The 22,850-nt window shown below is 41.8% G+C and overlaps 1 protein-coding gene across 2 annotated transcripts in view; it reads left to right on the forward strand.

The window, feature by feature from the left end:
- FSTL4 (follistatin like 4) overlaps positions 1-22,850 on the forward strand; it is a 406,465-nt gene that overhangs the window by 254,039 nt on the left and 129,576 nt on the right. For both annotated transcript variants that reach the window (XM_082063280.1, XM_082063281.1), the window contains exon 4: positions 4,321-4,569. In XM_082063280.1, the coding sequence (XP_081919406.1) occupies positions 4,321-4,569 (249 nt within the window). The remainder of the gene's footprint in view (positions 1-4,320; positions 4,570-22,850) is intronic.

The raw sequence follows: 22,850 nt of genomic DNA on the forward strand, positions 1-22,850 counted from the left end.
TTTTGCTTTACGTGTGGTGGGTTTGCCTGGTTGGTCTCAATTGAACTCTTTGGGAGTTTTGCTGAAGCAAGGAATAACGTTGTGTTTGGGAATCAAAAAAAATTCTCTGAGCCGTAGTCTGTAACATATTTAATGGCATGTAAAAGGTAAATGAGGTTTCTGTCTTTATGAATTAATGAGCAGCTGGAGGATGCACATTCTCCATTGTGGCAATAACATCTTCATTTTCTCATTCAAATCTTGCTTTGGGATGAAGGCAGCCTGCTAAGCAGCCTTAAGAAGTTCCTCAACCTGGTTATTTTACTGCCTGCACCAGGCTTTTGTTGGTTACCCATTGAAATTCCAAATTTCTCAGGGACAGACAGATAACAATTGAAGTAAAGTGTTATTATGGGTGTATGTGAGTGGGCTTCCTCTTTCTATCCTGTTGGCTTTAATACAATGTAACAACCCAGTCTCTTGCCATGCTGAGTAAACTTAGTGTTGAAAAGTGGTTTGTTTTGCAAGATGATACATGTTTTTAACCTAAGTAAATTAGTTTCTTTGCAACTAATAAATTAAATAAATTATGCCTTCTTCCATGCAGTACTGTGGGGCCTGTGAATGCTGTGAGCAGTTAGTTGGTTGTTTCACTCGATTACCTTTCCCATTTCTGTTTTTAATAATCCATGTAAGAGTGGGAAATTCAGTCACTTTTAATGATGTGACAAAAAACCCATAGTGGCAGCAGGTGTGTTCCGTGTGGCTGAGCTCGGTGCCCGTGTCCTTCCTGGCCCAGCACTGCTGGTGGGATCAACGGGAGCAGGCGCCTGGATGCGACCGAGAAAAGTCCCTTTCTTTGACGTGTGGTGCTGCTCTGGATTAATTAATTACCTGGATAAATTCAACAATGCTTTTGCCATCAAATGCCTCCTTTCCTTTTGGTTTCCACTGGCTCTGTTCTGTTTCACATCCCATCACTGGGCAGAATATCTGTCTGTACGAGTGTGCTTGTGGGGAGCTTTTGTTCTTTGAAGGATTTTGCAAATAGTAATTGAATTAAAGAGCTGCTATCAACATTATCAGATTCTGGCAAAGACGTCCCATGTTGACACTCTGCTTGCAGACATAGATTGCAGAGGACTTGGACTAGTAGAAGCGCATCAGGATTCTGGAATATGTGAATATTGCCTTTTTTGCGGGGGGAGGCGGGCATTCTGTCTACCCCTTTACCTGACTTAGGTGTGTTTAAATAGGAGTTCCTCTGGGAACACAGAATAAACCAAACTGTGAACAAAACAAATGAGGCATTAATGCAGCCAGGCTTTCTGTGGTTTCTCTGTAGTAACCAGGTGGATGTAGAAAAACCAAGGTATCTTGTTCTTTGTTGTTTGTTTTTTTTCCTTAATTAAGGTAGTGTTTAACTGAATCTTTGATATGTCATTAAAAAACTGAAAATTTCCATTGCAGTAGGAATAGTCTCTGTCTTCAGTAATGCTAAGTTTATATTAAAAACTCTAAATACCAAAAATATTTGAGGGTTTTGGCAGCTGGTGGGGCAGGGTGCTGCTGTGGCCTGCCCAGATGTGACCTGATGCATTAAATCAGAGCATCCCACCATGAATGAGGAGGCAGAAATAACCTTCAGTGAGATGCATGGTGCAGTCCTCAGCTGCTGCTGGCTCTCAGGGATCAATTTTTAGTGATCGAGACAGCACGAGAAGGGCTTTGCTGTAGTTATGTCTGAATTACATTTATATAGACGGTAATAGCTCCCGAATCTTGGTTTTTAAATATCTTTAGCATTGGCAGCAGTCTCTAAAGCATTGTCTTTGTGGCACATTGTGATGGATAAGCCAAGTGCTTATAGAGATGCAGGTTCTGCCACCGAGAGGAGGAGGAAGAGGAAGATGATGCTTGGCCAGGGGTTCCTCAAGCCCTGATCCTTTGTGCTGCTCTGATCTCCAGCAGACACTGTAAATGCAGATGGCCTTGGCAGTGAGGTCTCCCAGCGGTCACAAAATTTGCATTCTTGAGGACATTTTGCAGAAATGCTGGAACAATTAGTAAAGCAAATAAAGAATATTCAGATACACCTTCCAGGGACTGTGCTTTTTGCACTGCTCAGAGATGCTTTGACCTTCTAGTTTATTATAAGTCAGGAAAAGTCAATATTTCTTAGCTTGCCAAGTTGGAGGAATTTTAATGAGTTATTGAGTCAAATAGTTAATCCTCTGATAACAGATTTTTTTTTTTCCCTTTCAGATTTACAGTGATAAAAAACAAAGGCTTAGCAGGACGAAGCAAAATGGGGTTTTGTAGAAACTTTTGCTTCTCTTTGTGTACATGCTTTAGCTTCTCGATCAGTAGCAGATGAAACATAGCTTTAACACTGGGGCATTTCATATTGCCGTAAAATGCTGCGCAAGCAGGGCTGTGTTGTTGTTAGCAAGGAATTTAGCATGATGAAAAGGAACTGATAGATTGAAGTAGCTCGTGCTGATGCTTCTCACATCCCCATTGCATGCGATGGGAGGATCTTTGGGTGACATCTGACCTGCTCTCCTGGGCTGAACTTTTCTGCTGCTTGAAAAACCTTGGAAGATAAGAGCCCTGGGTGTAGTTTGGAGGACACTGGTGCTACAGTTGCTGCAGGATTTGTTCCACTGGATGCTGGAGCACATCTGAAGCACTGCTTCCACTTGAGCTTCCTCTGAAATCTCTAGTGCACACCAAAACCTCAGTGAGAGCCAAACCTGCTTCTGGCAAATGGAGGCAACAGGGATTTGCTTCAAAACGGTCTTGTTGGTCCAGACTGAGTCACTGGTCTGGGTGCAGTGGCTGCTGGAAAGCTTTGCAAGGCTGGCAGCGGGCTGTGCACGACAAAATGTTTATTCCTGCCTTAATTATGCCTTTTGCAGCATCCCTTTGTAATTCTCAACTTTGTGTACTCCAATTAGCACAGAATAATCTAATTTCCTGGAACTCTCTTCATTGCATATAAGGCTAATTATTGCTCTGACTAGTGGCTTGTTTGGAAGTACCCTGTCCTGTATGAGTTATAATAATGGTCTTTTGTAAGCCTTTAAGCGAGGAAACTTCAGAAGCAGGAAATGTTATAGCACAAGAGCAACTTCCTTAGCCTTTTAATAGTATCAAATAGCAGATAGTAATGTTCAGAACATTATAATCCGATGAATTCTTAAAAGAAGAAAAGCTATTTTTCATTATATGTCATTCTTCAGAGTGTAGAGATAGTTACTGGTTGTCCCTTTAACAGCGAGAAGCATCTTCTCACAATATTCCCTTGACTTCAGTGATAGTCTTTCTTGGTGCTTGTTTGTTTTGTTTTCTTTTCCAAAAGCTCTCAGCAATTGTCTGAGCTTTCATTGAAACCTGTCCGAATTTTAGCCCTGGGGATGTTCTGCTTCTGGCTCATGGGTGGAAATTGGACTCTGAATGTGGACATTGGTAAAATGAAGCTCCTTGTGAGGAGTGTAGCTTTTCAGAATTGCTTTCTGATTGTAACTCATGGCCAAAGTTTGGGAACTGGAGTACTCTCACTGGATTTTATTTTAGGGTCTCATTTCACAAAGGGCTAAAAGAACAAACAGCCACATGTCCATCACTTTTCAGTAAAGCATTTTCAGCACGTGCTTAATGTTGTGAGGAGTGAGAGCTGGAGGTTTGGGAGCGCAGATGTGAAAATGACGCCTCACTATGAGGAAGACCTTGAGGTGCTGGAGCGAGTTGAGAGAAGGGAACGGAGCTGGGGAAGGGGCTGGAACACAAGTGTGATGGAAGCGGCTGAGGGACCTGGGGGTTCAGCCTGGAGAACAGGAGCTGAGGGGAGACCTTCTGATCTCTGAACTGCCTGAAAGGAGCTTGGAGCCAGGGGGGGTCAGGCTCTGCTCCCAAGGAACAGGTGACAGGATGAGAGGAAACGGCCTCAAGTTGCACCAGGGGAGGTTTAGGTTGGATCTTGGGAACAGTTTCCTCCCAGGAAGGGTTGTTGGGCGTTGGAACAGGCTGCCCAGGGCAGTGGTGGAGTCGCCACCCCTGGAGCGGTTTAGAAGACACGTAGATGTGGTTCTTAGGGACATGGTTTAGAGGTGGATTTTGCGCTGCTGGGTTAATGGTTGTACTTAGTGATCTTAAATGTCTTTTCCAACCAAAATGATTCTGTAATTCCAAGACACTCTTGCAACTGCTGCTGTTTCAAAGGCTGCTCTTTTCTCCTTGGAAACCCTTGTAGCTCCTGTAATGATTATGCTGCTGCAGCAGATGGGTCTGGTCTCTTAGGGAAATGTTGCTCACACTGATGTTTTCTGCTCTTCCCAGTGCTCTATGGGCAGGATGGCCTCCATGCATCGTGTGAGAAGAAGTACTGCGGCCGGGGGAGCAAATGTGTCGTGAACAAGGAGACCGATCAGCCCGAGTGCAGATGCATAGAAGATTGCAAGTCCAGCTACATGCCCATCTGTGGATCTGATGGCAAATTTTATGAAAATCATTGTCAACTGCATCGAGCCTCCTGTCTGCAGAGGAAGAAAATCTACATTATCCACAGCAAGGACTGTTTCTTCAAAGGTAGGACATCATTAAAAATAAATGCTTCTGCAGGACTTTCATCCCTCATCTTACTGTAATCCTGATAAATGACTGAATGGTATGTTTTATCTCTAAGAGAGACATTTTTCAAGAATGTTTTATTCTAGGACACTGTGGAACGTAACACAATGTTTTATGCAACTATTAAGCCTCTGAGTGTCATCACCACCCAAAACGTAATCAAACTGGGAACGGATAAATAATTAACATCACTGTGTGCATGTGTGCACCGTAGTTGTGCTGCTCAGTACTTTCGATTGCTGGTGTAATAACTTTTTACAATCCAATTCATTTGATAAGGCTTTGAACCAGAGAAAGACCAAGAAAAAATATACAGTGTTACAAAAAGTTTGTTGTGAAAATGAGAAACAAGAACCTGCTTAAGCAAATGTCGAGGGCAAAGGAAAGGAGCTGTTTAGATGAAAAAAGAGGAGTGGGAAATGTATGGCCAGAACAGAGTTTTAAATAATTTTAAATACAGTTCTGGTTACCAGTAGGATGCATACATACATCTTTAGTTCTTTTACTGGTTCAGTAGCAAATTTCATTATCATCATTACATCAAATCACCAAAGGGATGGAGTCCTGTGTCTTTTCCATTAATATTGTGTATACCATGTACCATCCTGTCACAAATCAAGTGATTCTGCAGTAGCAGGAGCGTGTGATAAAATGCCAGGGAGTGGAAGAAGGTATAAATTATTTTACTTCTAATGAGAGGTCTTATAAAGGCCTCACTAGAGTATATCTTGAAAACTTATTGTCAAATATGACTCCATGTACCAACTGAAAGATTTGAGTGAGTTGTTGCAAATATATCCAGTGACATTTACGTGATCAAATATGAAAATAATTCCCTTTATCTTCAGCTCACTAGGCACTTGAACCCCTGAGGAGCTTGGCTGTATACAGAGCTATCCATCCCAGGTTCTTGTTTACTAACCTGATGCCAGAAGAGCCTATATAAGAAACAGGAGCCCATCTGAAGAGTTTTAAAAATAATATTTGTAATAAGATAATAAGATAATTAATATCAAAGCATTACTGTTCTTGTGCCTTGGAGGAGGCATGGAGACTGAGACCAGACCAAAATTTCCAGAGCTATCTAGGCACTGCACAGCATTGTAAAATCTCATTTATTTTGGAGGTGGGCCTATGGATGGGGCAGAGGATTGACTTTGTGAATACCAGCTGAACTGGGTTAGTTGGCCACAGACATGCTCTAAATTCGTCAAAGGAGGTGATTAGTGTGGGATCAATAGACCTTGTGTGAAGTTAATGTTCGAAAGGGGTCACCTGAAGGTATATTTTGAGGGACAGCAATGAGCAGGTCAAGGTGAAGAGGGATTTTTTTGCTTGCCACTTTAAAAAATGAGCGTCTGAAAAGGACACTTGTGCCTTGCTCCTAGTGCTGGTGTTTCTGCCTCTCAGTATTGAGTTGGGTCAGGTCACATATCTGGCTGGAAACTGCCTCCATCTCTGAATAACTGGCAGATGGGACTACAGCATGAGAAACCTCCCAAAGAAAAGGGAAATCTTAATTTCAGAGGTGCTCAGCAGCTCCCTGATCCCACTTGAAGCCAGGGGTTTTCTTCCCCTGACTCCCCAAAAAGTGTCTTCAGGTTTTTCATTTTTGTACGTAGCCCACCTTTTTACAACGGTGCTTCTGGCCTGGGGTTTTATACATTCCTTATCACATACAGTGTTAAAGAAAATGAGTTCTCATTGCAGTAATCAGTGCCTCTGCAATGGCTATATTATACCTAATGATACAATGTCACGCTTGAATACTTTCCTGAACACACCATGAAATGATGTCAGAAAGTAGTAGTTTTGTGTCCCAGTTTAAAGTAACCCTTAAACTCTGGCCATGGAGCACTGCTTAACTCTGCTTTTCAGCAGAACAACACTTTTATGGGAGAGAAGAAAGAAACAAACTTGCTTCTCTTCCCTCATTAATAAATAAAAAAGTAGTTCACACTGCTGTCTACAGACATTAAACGGAGGAAAAAAGTTTACCTTAAGGGGGGAATGATGCCACAGAGTGTGACTCTGTAGGAATATTTGGCTTCAGCCCTTGTTTCTGCCATGCAGTTCCTCAGTAACCTTCTGTGTATCTTTCCATTGCTTTGTACTTTAGTCTCCTGTTTCCAAATCAAGAATTATAGTGTTTTCTTTTAAATAGAAATTAGTGGTGAGCAATTAAGCTACAGGTTTGTAAGCAATATTATGAGTGTAACAAAGTGTAAGACTTTATGACTGGATAAAAATCTCAAAGGTGCAAAATATATGGTTCCAACTGGATATTAGATGTACATCTGTCAGTGGGCACGTTATTTCTGTTTGTTTTCTATCAAGTAGGTAGTTTAATTGTTTGAGTACAATTAGGCTGCTTTGTGTTTTTTTGTCCCAGTTGACTTGTTCAATTAAGACTTAAGTCTCTGCCTAGAGCTGAGGGACACTGCAGATTGCATCTGTGTCCTCTGCCAGGTTACCCAGTTATCATTGACAAACTAGATGGCCTTAACGTATGATGGAGATCAAACAATCCAACTCCACTTTGAGGTAGGTCTGTGCACAGTAAGCTGATAACAAAGCAAATGGCAATGATCTTGTTTTCCTTTGTTTAATTTGGGGAAGGATTTTTTTTGGTCTTTTGACATATTCATCACTTGTGAAGTACCTTGTAAATACTGGTGTGTAGCAAATACTTGTACGTGACTGGGAGCATTGCTTGATTTGTGCTACCTCATGAGCATTTCATTCATACTAGCAGTAGCATTAGGAAGAGCAGAAGAGAATTTGGCTCTGGGCAAATTACTGATTTCTCCTTTGCACAGCCTCGAATGAAATGTCTCCTTGAAACCCTGAGAGTTCAAGAAGTTAAAAAAAACTTGTGTGCCTTCAGACATCCAGATTCTGCCACAGTATTGTTTGCAGTTAGTACATGTCTCTTTAAAGCTACCTGGAAAATCTCACAGACCTGCTGGGTGGAATTGAGCCATGAGGAAACATCGGCTCTCTGGTGTTTGTAAACATGGGTAAATTATATCAATGTTATTTTGGAAGACCTCATGGAAGGTGGCAGTCCTTGGTGTGCAGACTTTGGGCTGAGCTGGCTGTGGGCGAAGCAATGAGAGATCCCAGCAGGAGATTGCTCCCCAGGCTTCATCTTCATCCTGCACCCTCCAGTGCAGCACAGCTCCCCAGTGCTGCCATACACAAAAATACAAATGCCATCTCCTTTTATCAGTTGACAAAGCAAATGATAAACAGGTGGAAAACTTCACTTAGGAGTTTGGAGCCCAAAGAGAAATACCATAAAGCAGAAGTCCTACATCCAGAGGTCTCAGGAGAAATGTCACTCCTACTCATAGCCGTTGAAATTCTCTTCGATCCAGTTGTTTTCACTTGTGTGAAATATAGTTTAGTTTTCCCATAGGAAAACATTCTATTTAAGACACTTCTTCTATGTGGCAGGGTTTTTTTTTGTATGTTTTCACTTTTTTTTGAGAGATTCCATCGTCATTTGATTTGAGTGTTGGTGATTTTGAGTGGGTAACAAAATACAGGAGGAGAAAATGCTTTTGCTCTTTGCTGAAGAGGAGAAGAAATAAGTTTGTCTTCCCCAAAAGCACTCCCAATACCCATGAAAACTGGAAAGATACCTGCACTCGTATTGACATTTGTCCCACAGTTGTCCAGAAAGAGCAGTTGGCCTGGAAACATTCCTATTTAATAAATGCCTTGGATTATGCAGCTATATCATTTTAGCACAGTGATTTGGACTATGCTTTGCTTTCCCATAGCGGTAGTCCCCTCTTTTCCACTTCTATTCATTTTCTCTCCTTTTGACTTTTTAAACCCACCGTCTCTTCACTCATTTCATTATTTTTGGACAGCAAAAGCTGCGTGTACACCACTCAGTACAGTTTTTCTTCCCTTACCTCTTTCCTTTCTCCAGAAACATCAGAGCATTGCACTTCTCTAGCAGTGTACATACATTAGAGAAATTCTTTCTGATTAGAAGTATGCTTTTCCATTTTCAGGGTTTAGGAGCAATTTTTTCCTCTTCTTTCTTTCCTTCCCTCCCTGCTCTTTCCTGCGAGATCAGCAATCCTAAAGCTCCCCTGCATCAGCCAAGCCCCTGCTAGAGCAAGGCAGTTGTGTTTCTTGCCCAAGCTCATTCCTTATTTTCTCTGGTTCTGACATCCTCCCTTTATCCAGGTGTATTGGTTTTTTTTTTGTAAAAAGCTCAGCTTTTCTTGCCAGGCTGTACAGCGGCTTTGTGCTGCAGCTGGTCAGATTTAGTGTGTGCTCTGGCATGAATTCAATCCAACTTAGTTGACCAAATTCTTGAACTTTCCATTATGTGAATGCACTGCACCTGTACTGATTACTTTATTCATTTTTTTTTATTCAGTCCAACTTCTGCTAAATGTCTAATTTTATGGATCTGACAGAATTTTATGTGGAGTGATGGAGCACTATAAAGACACATTCGTGTCTGGTATTCCAGTCCTGTTCTCTTTCTTCCTCCAGTCTCTCCTGAAATGTCAGTAGTAATTTTTCCAATAATTTATTCTCGTTGCTTAAAATATATATATTTTCTTTTAAGTAAATACATGACAGTAGTCTTGCCCCTCACACAAGGTCAATTTTTGCTCCACAATAAATCAGATTTTTTGTAGAGGTTTTGTACAGAATTTGGAAAGAAATCCTTGTGGAGAACCACCCACCTTTCTCCTTTCTGTTGCATACATGAGCACAATGCTGGGCTTGAGCCTTTCATTGTTGCTCTGAACAACATTTCATACCACAAACCTATATATAGCCTTCCAAAATGTACATGCCCATGTACTGGGGTGTGCAGGTGTGTATGCACATTGAAAGAATGAAAATAACATGTTCTCTCATGACATTTATGCACGTATAGCATAGAGGATGGAGCCTGTCTCTGCATGGGAGGGGAATGAGAAACTAGAGGAAAAGCTGAAACAGGAGGTTCAGCCTGGATGGATGGATGGATAGATGGAGCTGGTTTCCCAATGAGGATGACCAAGTGGTGGGACAGGCTGCCAGGTGCCTCCTCCATCTCTGGGAACGGCCCTGAGAAACCTGGTCTGACTCTGCTCTAAATTTTTAAATGCTGAGGCCTCTTTAACCCCTATGATCCCATAATCTTAATGATTTTTATGGCCTTAAGTGACATCTTTCCTTTTCAACTTCTTTTCTGTCTTTCCTCCAGTTCTCAGAAAGTTTCCTTCTAATTATGGAAAATTATAATCTTCTGCATATCAACAGAAAACCTTCTCTGCTTGAATGTAAATAAATTACAAACTTGGAGAAAAACCAAGCAGGGTAATAACTTGTGCGATGTATCTCGGCTGTAATCTGGAGCAGATATGAATTCAGCCTCAGGTGCTCGTGGGTTATTTCCTCCGCATTTTATTTGTTGTCCATGTGTTAGTTTGGCGTTTTGTTACTTTCAGTAGTAATTTGCTCTAGAGAACAGCATTTCAAAACATGTCTGAGAAGGTTCTGGTTGTTTTGCTCATTTAGTTGTTGCAAAACAGACAAACCCACTCTGTCGGCTGGTTTGCAGGCTGCAAAGAAACCTGCTCCATTTAACACTCACTATCTTTCCAGCTGGGAAAAAAGAAGTTCTGAGTGTGAACTAATGGCAGATTTCCCAGCTGGCAATTAATATTTGCTGATTTAACTTTGCAGCACTGCTGACAGGCTGCGTCGGCAGTGGCGAGGTGGATTCGGAGCCGTTGGGAGGCATCAATTAATCCCTCTCGGGAGGAGTCAGGGGTCTTGGACGTGTAGGTCTGGCCTATAATGATCTTTTCAGTGTCCAATGTAAATATATTAGGACTTTCAAATGTTATAAAGAGAGATAAGTGCTGCATATAATGGAGGTGTGTGTTTGCTCTCAGTAGAGCTGATCCAGTTCTTGCTATACTTGAATACTCCAGGACTCTGGATACCAAAGGGATTTCTTACTATTCCCAGGCTGCTTTTTCAGCTCCTTCCACTGACTCTCTTGGGGGTGGATCAATTTTATGCGGCTTTTCGGGCTGAATCCTCTTAAATGTGATTGGCAGCTTAATTCCTTATAAACAGACTGGATCCATCTTTAGGGTAAATTATGGAAGCTCCATTGATTTATGTGAGGAGGCGAACATGAGACAGTCTGCTCGTAGCTTCGCTAATAGGAAGTTTGTAGGAGTATATTTAAGAGCTTTAGGAGTATTTTCCATCCGTTTTCCTTTTAGAAGACCTTTGCTCACATTATTGAAATTCACAGAAGGGAAATCTTGGCCCTCTAAGAGTCAGTAGTGAAACTGTCCCTGATATAGTTGGGCTTTCACTGGAAATTAAAGGCTGATAACAAGACAGCACAAGAAAAAGAATCAAAATTAGCAAAGGTCCCAGAAGAAGTTCCCAAAGAAGAAATACATGCAAGATTTATTTATTAAAAAAAAAAAAAAGTCTTTATGACCTAATACATATTAATAATAGGAAGCCTTTTCTGAAGACCTGATGTCCGTAGTGGTAACCCTACAAGTTCAGAGAAAAGTGAGACTGGAGGACTGCGTTGGACACTACATTTGAAATGGTCAATCAAAAGGTGAATTGTGTCAGCTGTAACTCCTCACTGCAGTGCCATTACTGCATCTGCTTCGCCAAAACCCAATCGCTATTTCCTTGATGCTGGGACTCTGCACAGGCTGGTGAGGCATTTCAGATGCAGTAGGTAAAGCTGAAATGGCAGAAAACGTACCATGGGTGGAGCTAGTGGGCAAAGTGGTATCATCTAAAGCAATCCCTGTCAGCATTGCATGTGTTTTTGTAGCTCCAGTTTGAGGCAATGGCCATTTGGGGAGTGCAGGAGTAATGTGACATTTCGTTTTTAATATGAAATTCTGTAAAGTTTGGTTTTTTTACAGCAGTCATGACTGAGGCCCCTGTGAACAGTTTTATTTGGTGACCGTTATCCGTTTCATTTTATTTAAGGACCAGTCTGTGAATCTTCTCCAGTCACCAGTCTTGATATGTATGGCCATTATATCTCCCCTAAAACCAAACAGCTTCATATTGTTGTAGTAGCGTTGGTGCCACCATGATGGTCTAAGAATGAAAATGTTCACAACTTTTTTTTTTTTACTCCCTTATGTATTATTTCTTTTTTCGATTCTTCTGTAGCATCTGCAGTAATTTGGAGGATTTCTCATGTGTCAAATGTTTATGAAAATAGAATTGTGTCAAGCTATACCTTTCAGAATGCCGTTTCCTGGAGGGTGCTCATGGGCAGGACAGACCCTCAGCTGGGTGACACTGGGGACACACACGGACAGGGCTTGCACAGCAAAAAGCTCAGCTGGCCAAGCTGCTGGCAAAGCCCTTGCTGCTGCTGTGATTTCCCACTGATTCTCAGTGGAGCTAATGGTAAAATTGGTGATCTGAGCATACCTATATATTGGGAAGGATAGAACCTGATTCTGGATGCTTGGTGGCTGCACTCAGTTTTGCATATGTACTCAGCCTCCTAATGAAGCAATAATTACAGTTTAATTCAGTTGGGTCTCAAAACCAATAAAAACCAAAAAACCCAACAAGCCAAACAAACACAAAAAACCCTCAATGAACTCTGAGACCCTGAGAGAGGATGAGAATTTGCTAATTGCTTTAGAAAGAAAACGGAAAAGGTTAAGACGTAGAGATGAGCATTGACAGATTAAGACAATCAGATCGTGGTAAAGGATGCTGGAAACTGAATGGAGGAAAACAAATGTGTAGAATAAATTTTAGGGCTGGAGAGACTCAGGCAAGGAGATTTAGAAGTGCTTTAAAGATAAAAGGGACTGACACTTGAGAATAGTTGATTAAAAGCTATTCAGCACAAATGCTAATTTTTTCTGGGTGCTCAGTGTAAAAATCTGTGGAGCAAATAGAAATTCTGAGCGCTGGGGAATACCAACAGGCTGGATGCTGTGGATTCAATTAAGGGGCTGCGAGGAGAAAAGCTCATGCAGCTTCCACCAGCCTTTGCTGCTCCTGCCTCTCCGCTCGAGGATTTAACAGGCACTTTTTGCTAATACGCTCAAGAGGGCTGAATCCTACCGGAGGTGTCGTGAAGCCAGAGGAATACCATTGAAAATAAGCATTCTGCCAGAGCTCTGCAGCACGAGGTGCTGATAAAGCCCTTTGTAATTCCTCAGTTGCTTTTTTCGCATATTGCATTGAAGCCGTGTTCTTGCTGGATGTGCACAAAGTGCCAGCGGTGAGGTTATCTGCCTTCCCTTGCCCGCGTGAGATGAAACTGTTCCCACAAACATTAAAACTTGACATAGCGATCTAATGAAAGATCTGGTCTGTCTGCTCGTGACTTGAAGGCTCTTCGAGTAAAACAACTTCTTTTTTGGTAAAAAGCTGAGTCACGGAGAAGAATTTAAGTTTTAAAGTGCTTAGTTAATTAGAAGTACAACAGTTTGTGTTGCGATGGGTGCCACGGTGGCGGGGGGATTCACGCCCCATCCCCATGCCCAGCGCTGATTTGGTTGGTCCCTGTGCGGTTGCAGGGATGCAGCATCCAGCCATGGAATCATAGGATCATTTTGGTTGGAAAAGACCTTTCAGCCCTGGCTCACTGAGCTGCAGGTACCGATCGCTTGTGAATTAGCCCTGACGCTGGCACCTTCCTATGGGGTGGGCTCCGCTGCTGGAGTGTACATGTAAATCCCATTACCTCTCATTGAGGATCTGTCACAAATTAAGGAGTAGGAGGAAGGTTTCCAGGTGATATTTAAAGGGGAGGTTCTCACTGATAATATTTTGCGTTTTCCATCAAACTATCCAGAATGCTTTAAAAAGATTAATGAATTAGACCTTGCAGCACTCCTGTATGCCAGGAAAATAGTGATCCACCTATTATAGAGGAGGAATTGAAGTCTAGAAGAGAGCTGGTGACTTTCTCAAGGTTATAGAAATGACTATCAGAGCTTTTGTTAAATCATCCCAATTCTAGACTCCCTGTCCCTGTAAAATCCCCTGCTGTGTGCTGTTTTCCTGTAGGTTTTGCAGGGGTGAAGGAGGATCATGACCTGGCTGGTTCTGCTGAATGCAGAATCCCTTTGCCCAAGCAGGGATACAATATGTTGTGGTCAGTAGGGATGTGATTGTGGTGCATTATGTCTGTGATGGTGGAGTTGAGCTGTCCTTGGCATGTGGGACAGCAGGTTTTGAAACCCATCCAGCTGCTCTACTCACATAAAGGATTGCCTCATGTTCAGGTTTGGGGCTCTGGAAGGGAAAGGAAATATTGCAGTTTTGCAAATGCAATTGCAGCCTCTTCATCTCGTAATGATCTTGCTGAACAAAAAATATCCCCGTGGTAATAAACATGTGTGATGGAGAAAACCACAGCTCATTCCTCTTCTGCTCTTTCAGTTAAAAATTCAGAGGAAAGAATGGCACAGTTCAGAGTGAGAAACTTGCTCACTTGCAATTATATTTAAATGTAACCTTCACAGTAAAAAGCCTATTGGCATGACAAGTCCAGAGGAAGACATTTGTTTTCCTTTTGAGTGAGGGTTGTTTTCACTGAAACAGCCTGATGGGCTAAACAAAGGTTCACCTGTAGCAGGTTCAACATGTAAAATGCTTGGGATTTGTCTCTTCCTGCAATCACTGCAATCTCCTGTCAGGGACTGTCAGAGTTTTTCTCTTCCCTGCTTAACTTGCTTTTTATCTGCCACACTGACAATTTACTTGAGAGTTTAGTGAATGCAGCTGTTTCCCAGGAATAATGCGAGGAATTTCAGTTTGAAAATTATTTCCAAGTAATATCTGAAATTTTAGTGGTGTTTTATTTATTTATCCTACTCAGAGGGTTGTGATCAAGATGTAGAAAAGCCTGAGAGAAAGAATATGAGTGCACCCAAAATATACATGGGGCTTTTGCTTTGCCCTTAGAGCTCAGGTGAGGCTTTGCCGTCAGAGCATCGTCAGCTCTCTGCTGTTGTGGCACAGCAGCTCCCCAGGGAGGGTTTGTGCTGGAATTTGGGAGGTGTTGGTTCCTCTTGGTGCATTTTGGGCACGTGCAAGGACATTGCGAGCACCCATCAGTTCTGGGGACCCTTCTCCAACACCAGTCGAGCTCCTCACCAGAGTTTTTCCAGTGGAATCCATAATGCGGAATTCCAGGCGTTATTATAATTCCTTTTTTTTCCCATTAAATTGAGAGCAAGCCAAATATTGTGAAAACATTTGCGGTGAATATTTAGTTGCATTTTTGTATATAAGCACTTTGGCTGTATCCATGGCCCTTTAGTTTGCTATTCATGAATATTTTAGCAAATTGATTTGCTAACAGGAATGTTGCCAGGAAGCAAGTGTTCCTGAATATTTGTAGAAAAACGGATTTAACTTTGTATTTGTAGTTCCTTGCTGTGGAAGCCTCATCTCAGCGCTCCTCTGGGAGGACCTAAGTAGCCAATTAAAACAAATCTTGTTTGGAAATGTTGGTTCTCAGAACCTGCCCAGAAATAAACTCAATCAAGGACTGATCGACCAGCTGTGGTAAGTTACCTTTCACCATAGCATCTGGGTGCCTTGCAGGTAAACTGGCAGCAGTAGGTGAAATCTCCTGTGAACTTGCAGGAACTGCTGATATTTGGCCTTTTTTTTTTTTTGGATCAGAGCTGTGCTCAGGCTCTTCTGAGGGAAATATTTATAAATAAAGATTTTAGTTTGGGGTGTCCCATGTAACATGAAGGTTTTAGAAGGGGAAGCGGGCTCTGGATTCTGCTGCATTCCTCTGGTTTGAGTTGTAAAACAGTCTAAAAGAAAATTGACACAGTGCTGTTCTCATATGACCAGTGTTTGAGTATTTATACTTGAATTTTAGAATAATGTGGGGAAAAAATAAAAAATAAAGGGCTGTGAATACCCACTGAGCTCAAGGGCTCCAAGTGCTGTGCCGAAGGCCATGGAGTGTGGGACCATGGGTGAGCATTGCTGGGGTCACTCTGAGCAGGGGTTTTGGGGTGCTCCTGCATGAGTGTAGAGAGTTCTGTTCACCCAATGTGCAGGAACATCTCCATCCCAAAGACTCTGCAGCTCAAGGCATCACGGCAGTGCGTGATGAGGGAGCTCTTCTTTCCTATGGGCTTGATGGTGAGTTGGCACTTGGGATACCTGCTTGGGGGAAAGGAGGTTGGAGTAAGGAATATTTACTATTTAGAGCATAAAATCCGTGCTCTAAACTAGAGCCAAGTGGTTTTGTTTGGTCCATGCACTCTGACGAACACAGCCCTTGTTTGGGCGGCAGCTTTGCCCTCCTGCATTTGTCTTTTCTGTCCTGAGAACAGAGCGATCTGTGTTAACAAAATGTGGGGCTGCTGAAGCCCCAGTCACGTGTGGTTTCTGATGCTGGATGGTTTTTGTGCAGTTTGCTCAGCTGGCTGGAACCTGGCACGTGGATGTGCAGTAGAGGAGTCACACTCAGTGCTGGACCTCTCCATACATGGCTTCCTGTTACCTTCCCATTCGTTCCCTATGATGGTTATCATCAGACTTTAGTTGTCACCCTGGTGTAGGCATTTGTGATATGTGGCCATTTTCTAGAGAAAATTATTCCCAGAAGCAGGGGTCAACCCATCTAAATGCAGCAGGTGCAACTCAGATGGCGTTTGGGAAGAAGTCTGCATCCAACATGTACATGAGATGCTCGTCACATCTGGAAAACATCTGTCTTGGACTCATAAATTGGCATTGTCATTCTTGGAGTCACAGCAAAACAGGGCCTTGTGGGAAATGTTTAATACTCCTGGACACGTTGTGTTTTGGTTTAATGGTAAAATAGCTTGTTAGGTCCAAACAAACTGACAGAAAATCTTGCTGAAGCTGTACAGTGTCGAGCAAGTAAAAGGCTATTAAGAGAAAAAACTCAGCCCCTCTGAACCCATGAGATTTTGGCTGCAGTTTTGCTGGAACAGAACTGAAAGATAATTGAAGGCATTTTGTGGCCCCACACTGGCTTTCAGCTGGGTTTTATTTTACATAATGAGCCAGTGAAAATCAGAGTACAGTTACTTTGGGTTCGCTATAAAGATGTGAACAGGTTGGAGTTTCGGGCTCATCAGTTGTGGCTAATTCCTTTGGCTCTTCTAAAACTGAGAAGCTTAATTTTCCTTTGCAAGAGGTGTTGTGGGCACGAGCGGCACACAGGGCTGCAGCGAGCACGGAGAAGCCGTTGGTGCTTTGCTCCTCATGAGCAGCCGCTTCCCAAACGCATTCCTCTTCCTGCCCTGATGGGATTTCTACATATTTTGTACAGTCAGATTTCGTTTTTGGAGGCTTCAGAAAGATCAGGAATTGGAGAAAGGGTTTAAGAAATGCTTAGTTTTCCTGTGTGGTATTGTTATGACCATGAGAGTGGATCTAGTGTGTAATGGCATCTGATCTGTTTCATCCACGCAACTATGAGTCTTTGGTAACCTGAGATCTGGGAATGTAGTAATAGAACTTATTTTTCTTCAACCTAAGACAGATAAAATACTGTTATCTCAAAAGACCACGTGCCAATAGAAACCAAACTTAAGAAAGGAGATGCCTTGAATCCCCAAATCTGGTCTCCTTGCTCCTCAGAAAGACTGCAGAAAAATCTGTCATCCCCAAGGAGGAGCCTGAGAACTCTGACATTTTGCAGTGATCAGGTAGAATTACAGCATCTCTAGATATATCTTTAACCTATTTACTCGAATTTCATTCACATGATCTCATAACATCTGTTGGATCAGAAAAAAGCCCAGAGCCACATCTGCAAAATATTTCATGAAGTGTTTTGATCTGGGAACGCAAAATCTTGGTATAGGTTTCCTATAGAATATTTTATATCTGTTTTTTGGGGGGGAATTTTTTATTTATTGTTTTCCCCGCTTATTTAAGCTTTCCATTATCTTCTCCTTTCAGTCCCCCATCAAACATTTACACACTCTTGCTGCCGTGCTCTTTTAGAAGATTTTCTAAACCAGGCACAACCTGGAGTCAGCTCATAAGAACTGCAGAGATCCTGCTTGGGTAGGTTTTTTTAGCCATATTTCAAATATGTGGCTGTGTAGGAGGGTCCTGTGGCCAGGACATGCAGAGCTCAGAATTGTTGCTGGAGCCATCGCTGCCAGGCAGGCATGAAACACTGCAAATGTAAGTTGGGCTGTATCCCACGGTATTAAAAAAACAAAGCAAACCACAGTGTCTTTACCCAAGTTCAGAAGTGTACCCGATGGCAAGATATATCTGCAATCAATAAGTTAAAAGGCAATGTGAGTAGGATTGTGGTTTTGGTTTTTTTTTAAAGAACATCCATATTTAGTTGAAATGCAGGAAAAGCATTTTGTAGGGGCCTTGAAAATTATATTAGAACTCTGTAGATGGCTGTAATTGTTGTGTCTTTTGGCAGTATATATAAGGGGTAATCTTTGTAGACTGCTATGACTAGAATTACGGAGTTGGCAAACCTTCTAAAAACTCCCATTCTAAGGAAGGTTAAAAAAAAAAATAAAATGTAGCTCAGTGTATTGAAGAAAATACTTGAAACTTGTAGAAATAGTGTTCTAAGTCCTGGATTGAATGAGCATTTGAGTAGGTGTTGTATAAAGCCGACCCAATTGAGGTTTATCCCTGCTGAGACATTTCAAATGCTGTGTAAACAGATTTATGTACAAATTAGCTTGTATGATAACTCCTGCCTTTACATACTGCATGAGGTTTTTTTGTGTTTTTAAGGTACATGTTAGCCCCTGAATCAGTCTATTTCTGAGGGTTTAAAATAAACCCCAAACACTTAGCATTGTCATGAATCTTCTACTCTGAGATCAATGGGAAATAACATGGAGTGAGGAAACTCCTGAGCGCTTTGGAAGGTGTTGGTCTTAATTTTTCTTTCATTATTGCGTTTGGTTTGGTACTTGTTACAGTAAGAAAAGAAAAAAACAAACACCCCCTGAATGTTCCATAAGAAAAAACACAGAGTAAGTAAAATATTAGCTATTGGTTTATTGCCATTATATTTCTGGTGGCAGTTTACAGTTGTCTTTGAGGAAAGCAGGCGCTCAATGATGAAAATCACTTATTACCAGTAAAGGCTACTTGTAGGAATTTAGCACCTGTAACAGGTAGAAACTGGAAGTTTGTGGGGTTTTTGTTTGTTTTTCACAGAATCACAGAATGGTTAGGGTTGGAAGGGACTCTGGAGATCATCTAGTCCAGTTTGTTTGGTTTTGCTTGTTTGTTTGGGGTTTTTTAGTTTATTTCTTTTTCCTCTGTGTCTTAGTACCATGAATTGTTCCAAAATAAGAGCAATGAGGAACCATAAGGATGATGGATGACCCAAGCAAGTTTTGTCAAGTCAGTGACACTCGTATGCAGCTCCCTGCTCACACCGACTCTGTAACAGTCACTTTGCCACAGCGTTTGCTCTGTGCTGCTGGTCAATAAAGCAAAAGGTGCAGAGAAGTGGAAAACCAGATTTTGTTAGCATAAAACAAAGAGGAGAATTGACGTGCCATTTTTTTTAGACTGATTTATGCTTTTCTGTATGTTGTTCATGCAATAAGGGATCTTCTCAGTGGTTTTGGTCCAAGGGGTCCTGGGTTTCAGTCCAAGGGATCTGGGCCAGGGATCTGGTGTGGGTCCAATGGTGAGACAGGCAGGTGACATCGGGCACGCAGTGGAAAGCAAAAATATAAAACCAAAATAGGCTGTTAATTTTCTGCATGGGTGTTATTGGCCCATTTTTAGCAGACTATTTTGAAGAAATTATTAATTAGGTATTTTAATTAGCTGCTAAATAGTTCCCTGTTTGATTAATCTAATTACTTGTTCTTTATTTATTCTTTCTTCGTCCAAGGGAGAGCCTGTGTCAGTGCCGATTGCAGCCTCCCAGATCTGCCTGTACCGCTGGAGAAAATCTATGAGAATGGGCTCTCCCTTATTTTTATTTTCAACTTTTGTGTGGGTTTATGCACTATAGCTCTTTTCTTTGTAAATCTCTTCACCTCTACTTGTTAATATTACCATGCAGGCCAGGAAAAACGTCTGCGGAGAGCTCTCAAATAGTACTTAACCCAGGGAATGATGCCCCTTGCTGGAACCCTCTGCTGGCTCCTCTCTTCCTCCTGTTTTGCAGACTCTTGCACAGTTGTGTGACAAAATTCACGCTGAAAAGGTCATATTTTCTATGTTAATGTATCAAAGAGCTTCATATCTCTCTGCTGCATATCCTGGGGCAATCGAGAAGATGATCCCTGTCCACCTTTGCAGCTCCTCAGTCACCTCCATACATCTCGTCTGTTTCCGTGTGTTACTGGGTATTCCATTTTTTCTTGGAGCTGATCAGTCCATCTTCCCAGATGGTCTTCTGCGATTTCAATATTTTTTTGTAATGAAAATGCCAAACTCCTTCAATTTGGTGGATTAGCATAGAAATGATCGATAATAACTGATACGAGTTGGTCACAGGCACACTGTAGTTTGCTATTACTGTTAGACAAGGGTTTTAATCCTTAACTAAACAGGGAGCGTTTAGGAGAATTTCCTGCTGGGAGATTGTATTCAGGTGAGGTACTGACGTTCAGAATTTCAATAAAGTATTAAATCCCTTTTAAGCCATAAAAAATGAAAAAGTTTATGAAGGAGAGTAGCTCATACCTTTTAATTTTAGTTCTGTGAAGTAATTTCCCCTCAAAACACTACTGTAAATTAATACTTCAGTAATAAAATCTGTTGTTTTAAAATAAAAATAAAATTAAAATACTTAAAATAATGTAAGATAACTTTGAAAATTTGTGGAAAAATGCAATTTATGAAAAAAATCTCAGCTCAGGGGATATGAGTCAATGCAAGAAGGGATTCTCTGCATGAATAAACTGTAATAATTTTTAAATAATCACTGTTAACACTTCTGGTGACAACCTAAGTACATGATGGCATATGGTATGTCGGCTTGAAGCGCTGATTTAGAGTTTGATATTATATACCAGTTTTCAAGCTGTTATATATAAACTAGAAGCAGCTTTATATAAGCAGACAGGTGGCGAGGATTCAGCAGCTTGGCGGGCAGGTGGGATGCTGCGCGTCCTGCTCGCGATGCAAAACCTGTGCTTTTCCTGCTGCCTCGTCGCCCTCTGTTCCCTGTCTCTGCATTTTTTCATCTCTTTTGTTGCTGTTTTTTTCCCCGACATCTTGTGCCTTGGTGGAGGAGCTCTCGTGTCCCCTGCCCAGTCGGGCTCCAAGGCACCCTTGGCATTATTGCACTTCTTGGGCAGAAATTGAAATTTCCTTGTTTTTTGGACGAGGGAGGAGGAGAGGAAGGAGGCAGGGTTTCCTTTTATGCCAGTGAAAAAACTTCTAAAAGCTGCAGGTGAGCATTGCAAACCAACCCCATAAATTTTGCTGCTCAAAATATGTCCTATTTATTGTTGTAAAAAGCAAGTGTGCTTTTCCTCCATGAGTTAGAAAGCTTGCAGGCCTTTGATTAACCACCTTTATGTACCTTTTGCATAATTTCTTTACGCAGGAGCTGAAAATGAAGATGCTATCTTCTGGAGCTTTAGTAGCCAGCTTTTGGAAGGAAAATACTGGCAGTTTTCCCAAATTTCTGCCATCTGTTGGGGACAGCCTTAAAAACTACAAACTTGCATTTGCTTTGTACAAAATTTGCAGGTAGGAAGTCATGGTAATATAGAGAATGTATGCAAAGTAATGCCATGTAGTAAAATATGTTTTATGCAGCTGCTTTACTGAGGGGGAGAAGTTGCAGTTGGTCCAAACCCACGTGTGGTTTGTGCAAAGCTCCCAGGGATCATGCCCTGAAATGTGTACGTCCTGATGATTTTCAGAAACAATTTATAGAAATTGCATCAGCTACCAGAAGCATCATCCAAGGTGCTCAGAGAAGAGAGAGAAGCAGCTGAGGTAAAGCATTGTTCCCACTGTATCCCAGGGTTTTGTTGGTGTAGTTGTCATCCAGAAAGAAAGAGCCACCCTGGTGTAATTAATGTGGCCTTGAGTTCTTTCTCATTAGTGCAAGAAGGAACTGATTTTTCTTGTAGTCAGGGCACAGGGAGATGGAGAGGGGCATCGTGAGTACGTTGCTCTATTTGCATACACAGCTCCAGGAGCAGGAATGTGCTTGTGAAGTCGCAGTGAATTCAGGTGAGTTTGTATCACAAAGCTGTGAGAAACTACTTGGAGGATGAAGTGGAGAAGCTGAGGCTATCTGACCTAACCTCTGGTCAGAGAGGACATGTGCAACCAGCAGGATGTTTTCTGGAAATTTAAGAAGTTTTCCCTCTTCTTTTTTTTTAAAAAAAAACCTCAAGATGCTGCATTTTTTTTCTGGGAAGGCTTAAGAACAGAGCTGTGCTGAGTCTTGAGCAACGGGAAATCCAGTCTGTGATATAAGGAAGATTTGAAGACTTCTCAGCTGGAAGCAAAGCTCCTTGCCAGGCTCACCACAGCAAAATTTGTCAGTGCCCAGCAAGGAACAGAAGATATTGAACCGCTCCTGAAGGCAGGGAAGGAGCGCAGACTGCTGCTGCATCGCTTCGCACCACGTCTGTCTTTTTAATCTCGGTGTTATGGGGGATCCTGTCTGCTCCAGGGAAGCGTCCTGGCTGGATGGGCCTGGAGGTATTTGCCAGATGCAAACCCCGGGAGCAGAAGATGAGGCTTTTTCTCCACCCGGTTGTTGTTAGGTGAGGAGACACACAGGGCAAGAGTAAGGTGTTAGAGAAGATGATGCTTTAAAGCTTCCTCAGGAGTAGTTTTTTTCTTACACCCATCGTCTATTGCACTCACAAACTGATCACACCCAAAATTTTATAGTATGACCCTTGTAGGAATATTTATGAACATGTGTTTTAAAGACCCCATAGAGTGACAGGGGAGTGAGGCAATATGAATAACTATATTCTTATGTGCTCTAATGATGTAGGTATTTCACTGGGCTTGGGCTTTTGGGGCCTCATACAGATTTTGAAGTCAGGATTTAATTTTTGGCTTGTGTATTTTATTATGGCTGGATTAAGCCTTAATTATCAAGGCTTTCAACAATTGCACAGCAATAAATACATGAAAAGGTGAATGTAAATATGAGTTAGAGAATGAAATGCAAATATGTGTATTTGTGTAAAACGTGTGCTTGTGCCTTGTAGTCAAATTTACATTTTTAAGTAGCTGCTTTTAAAACA

Source organism: Streptopelia decaocto (assembly GCF_964273445.1).
Source record: "Streptopelia decaocto genome assembly, chromosome: 12".
Taxonomy (NCBI): Eukaryota; Metazoa; Chordata; class Aves; order Columbiformes; family Columbidae; genus Streptopelia; species Streptopelia decaocto.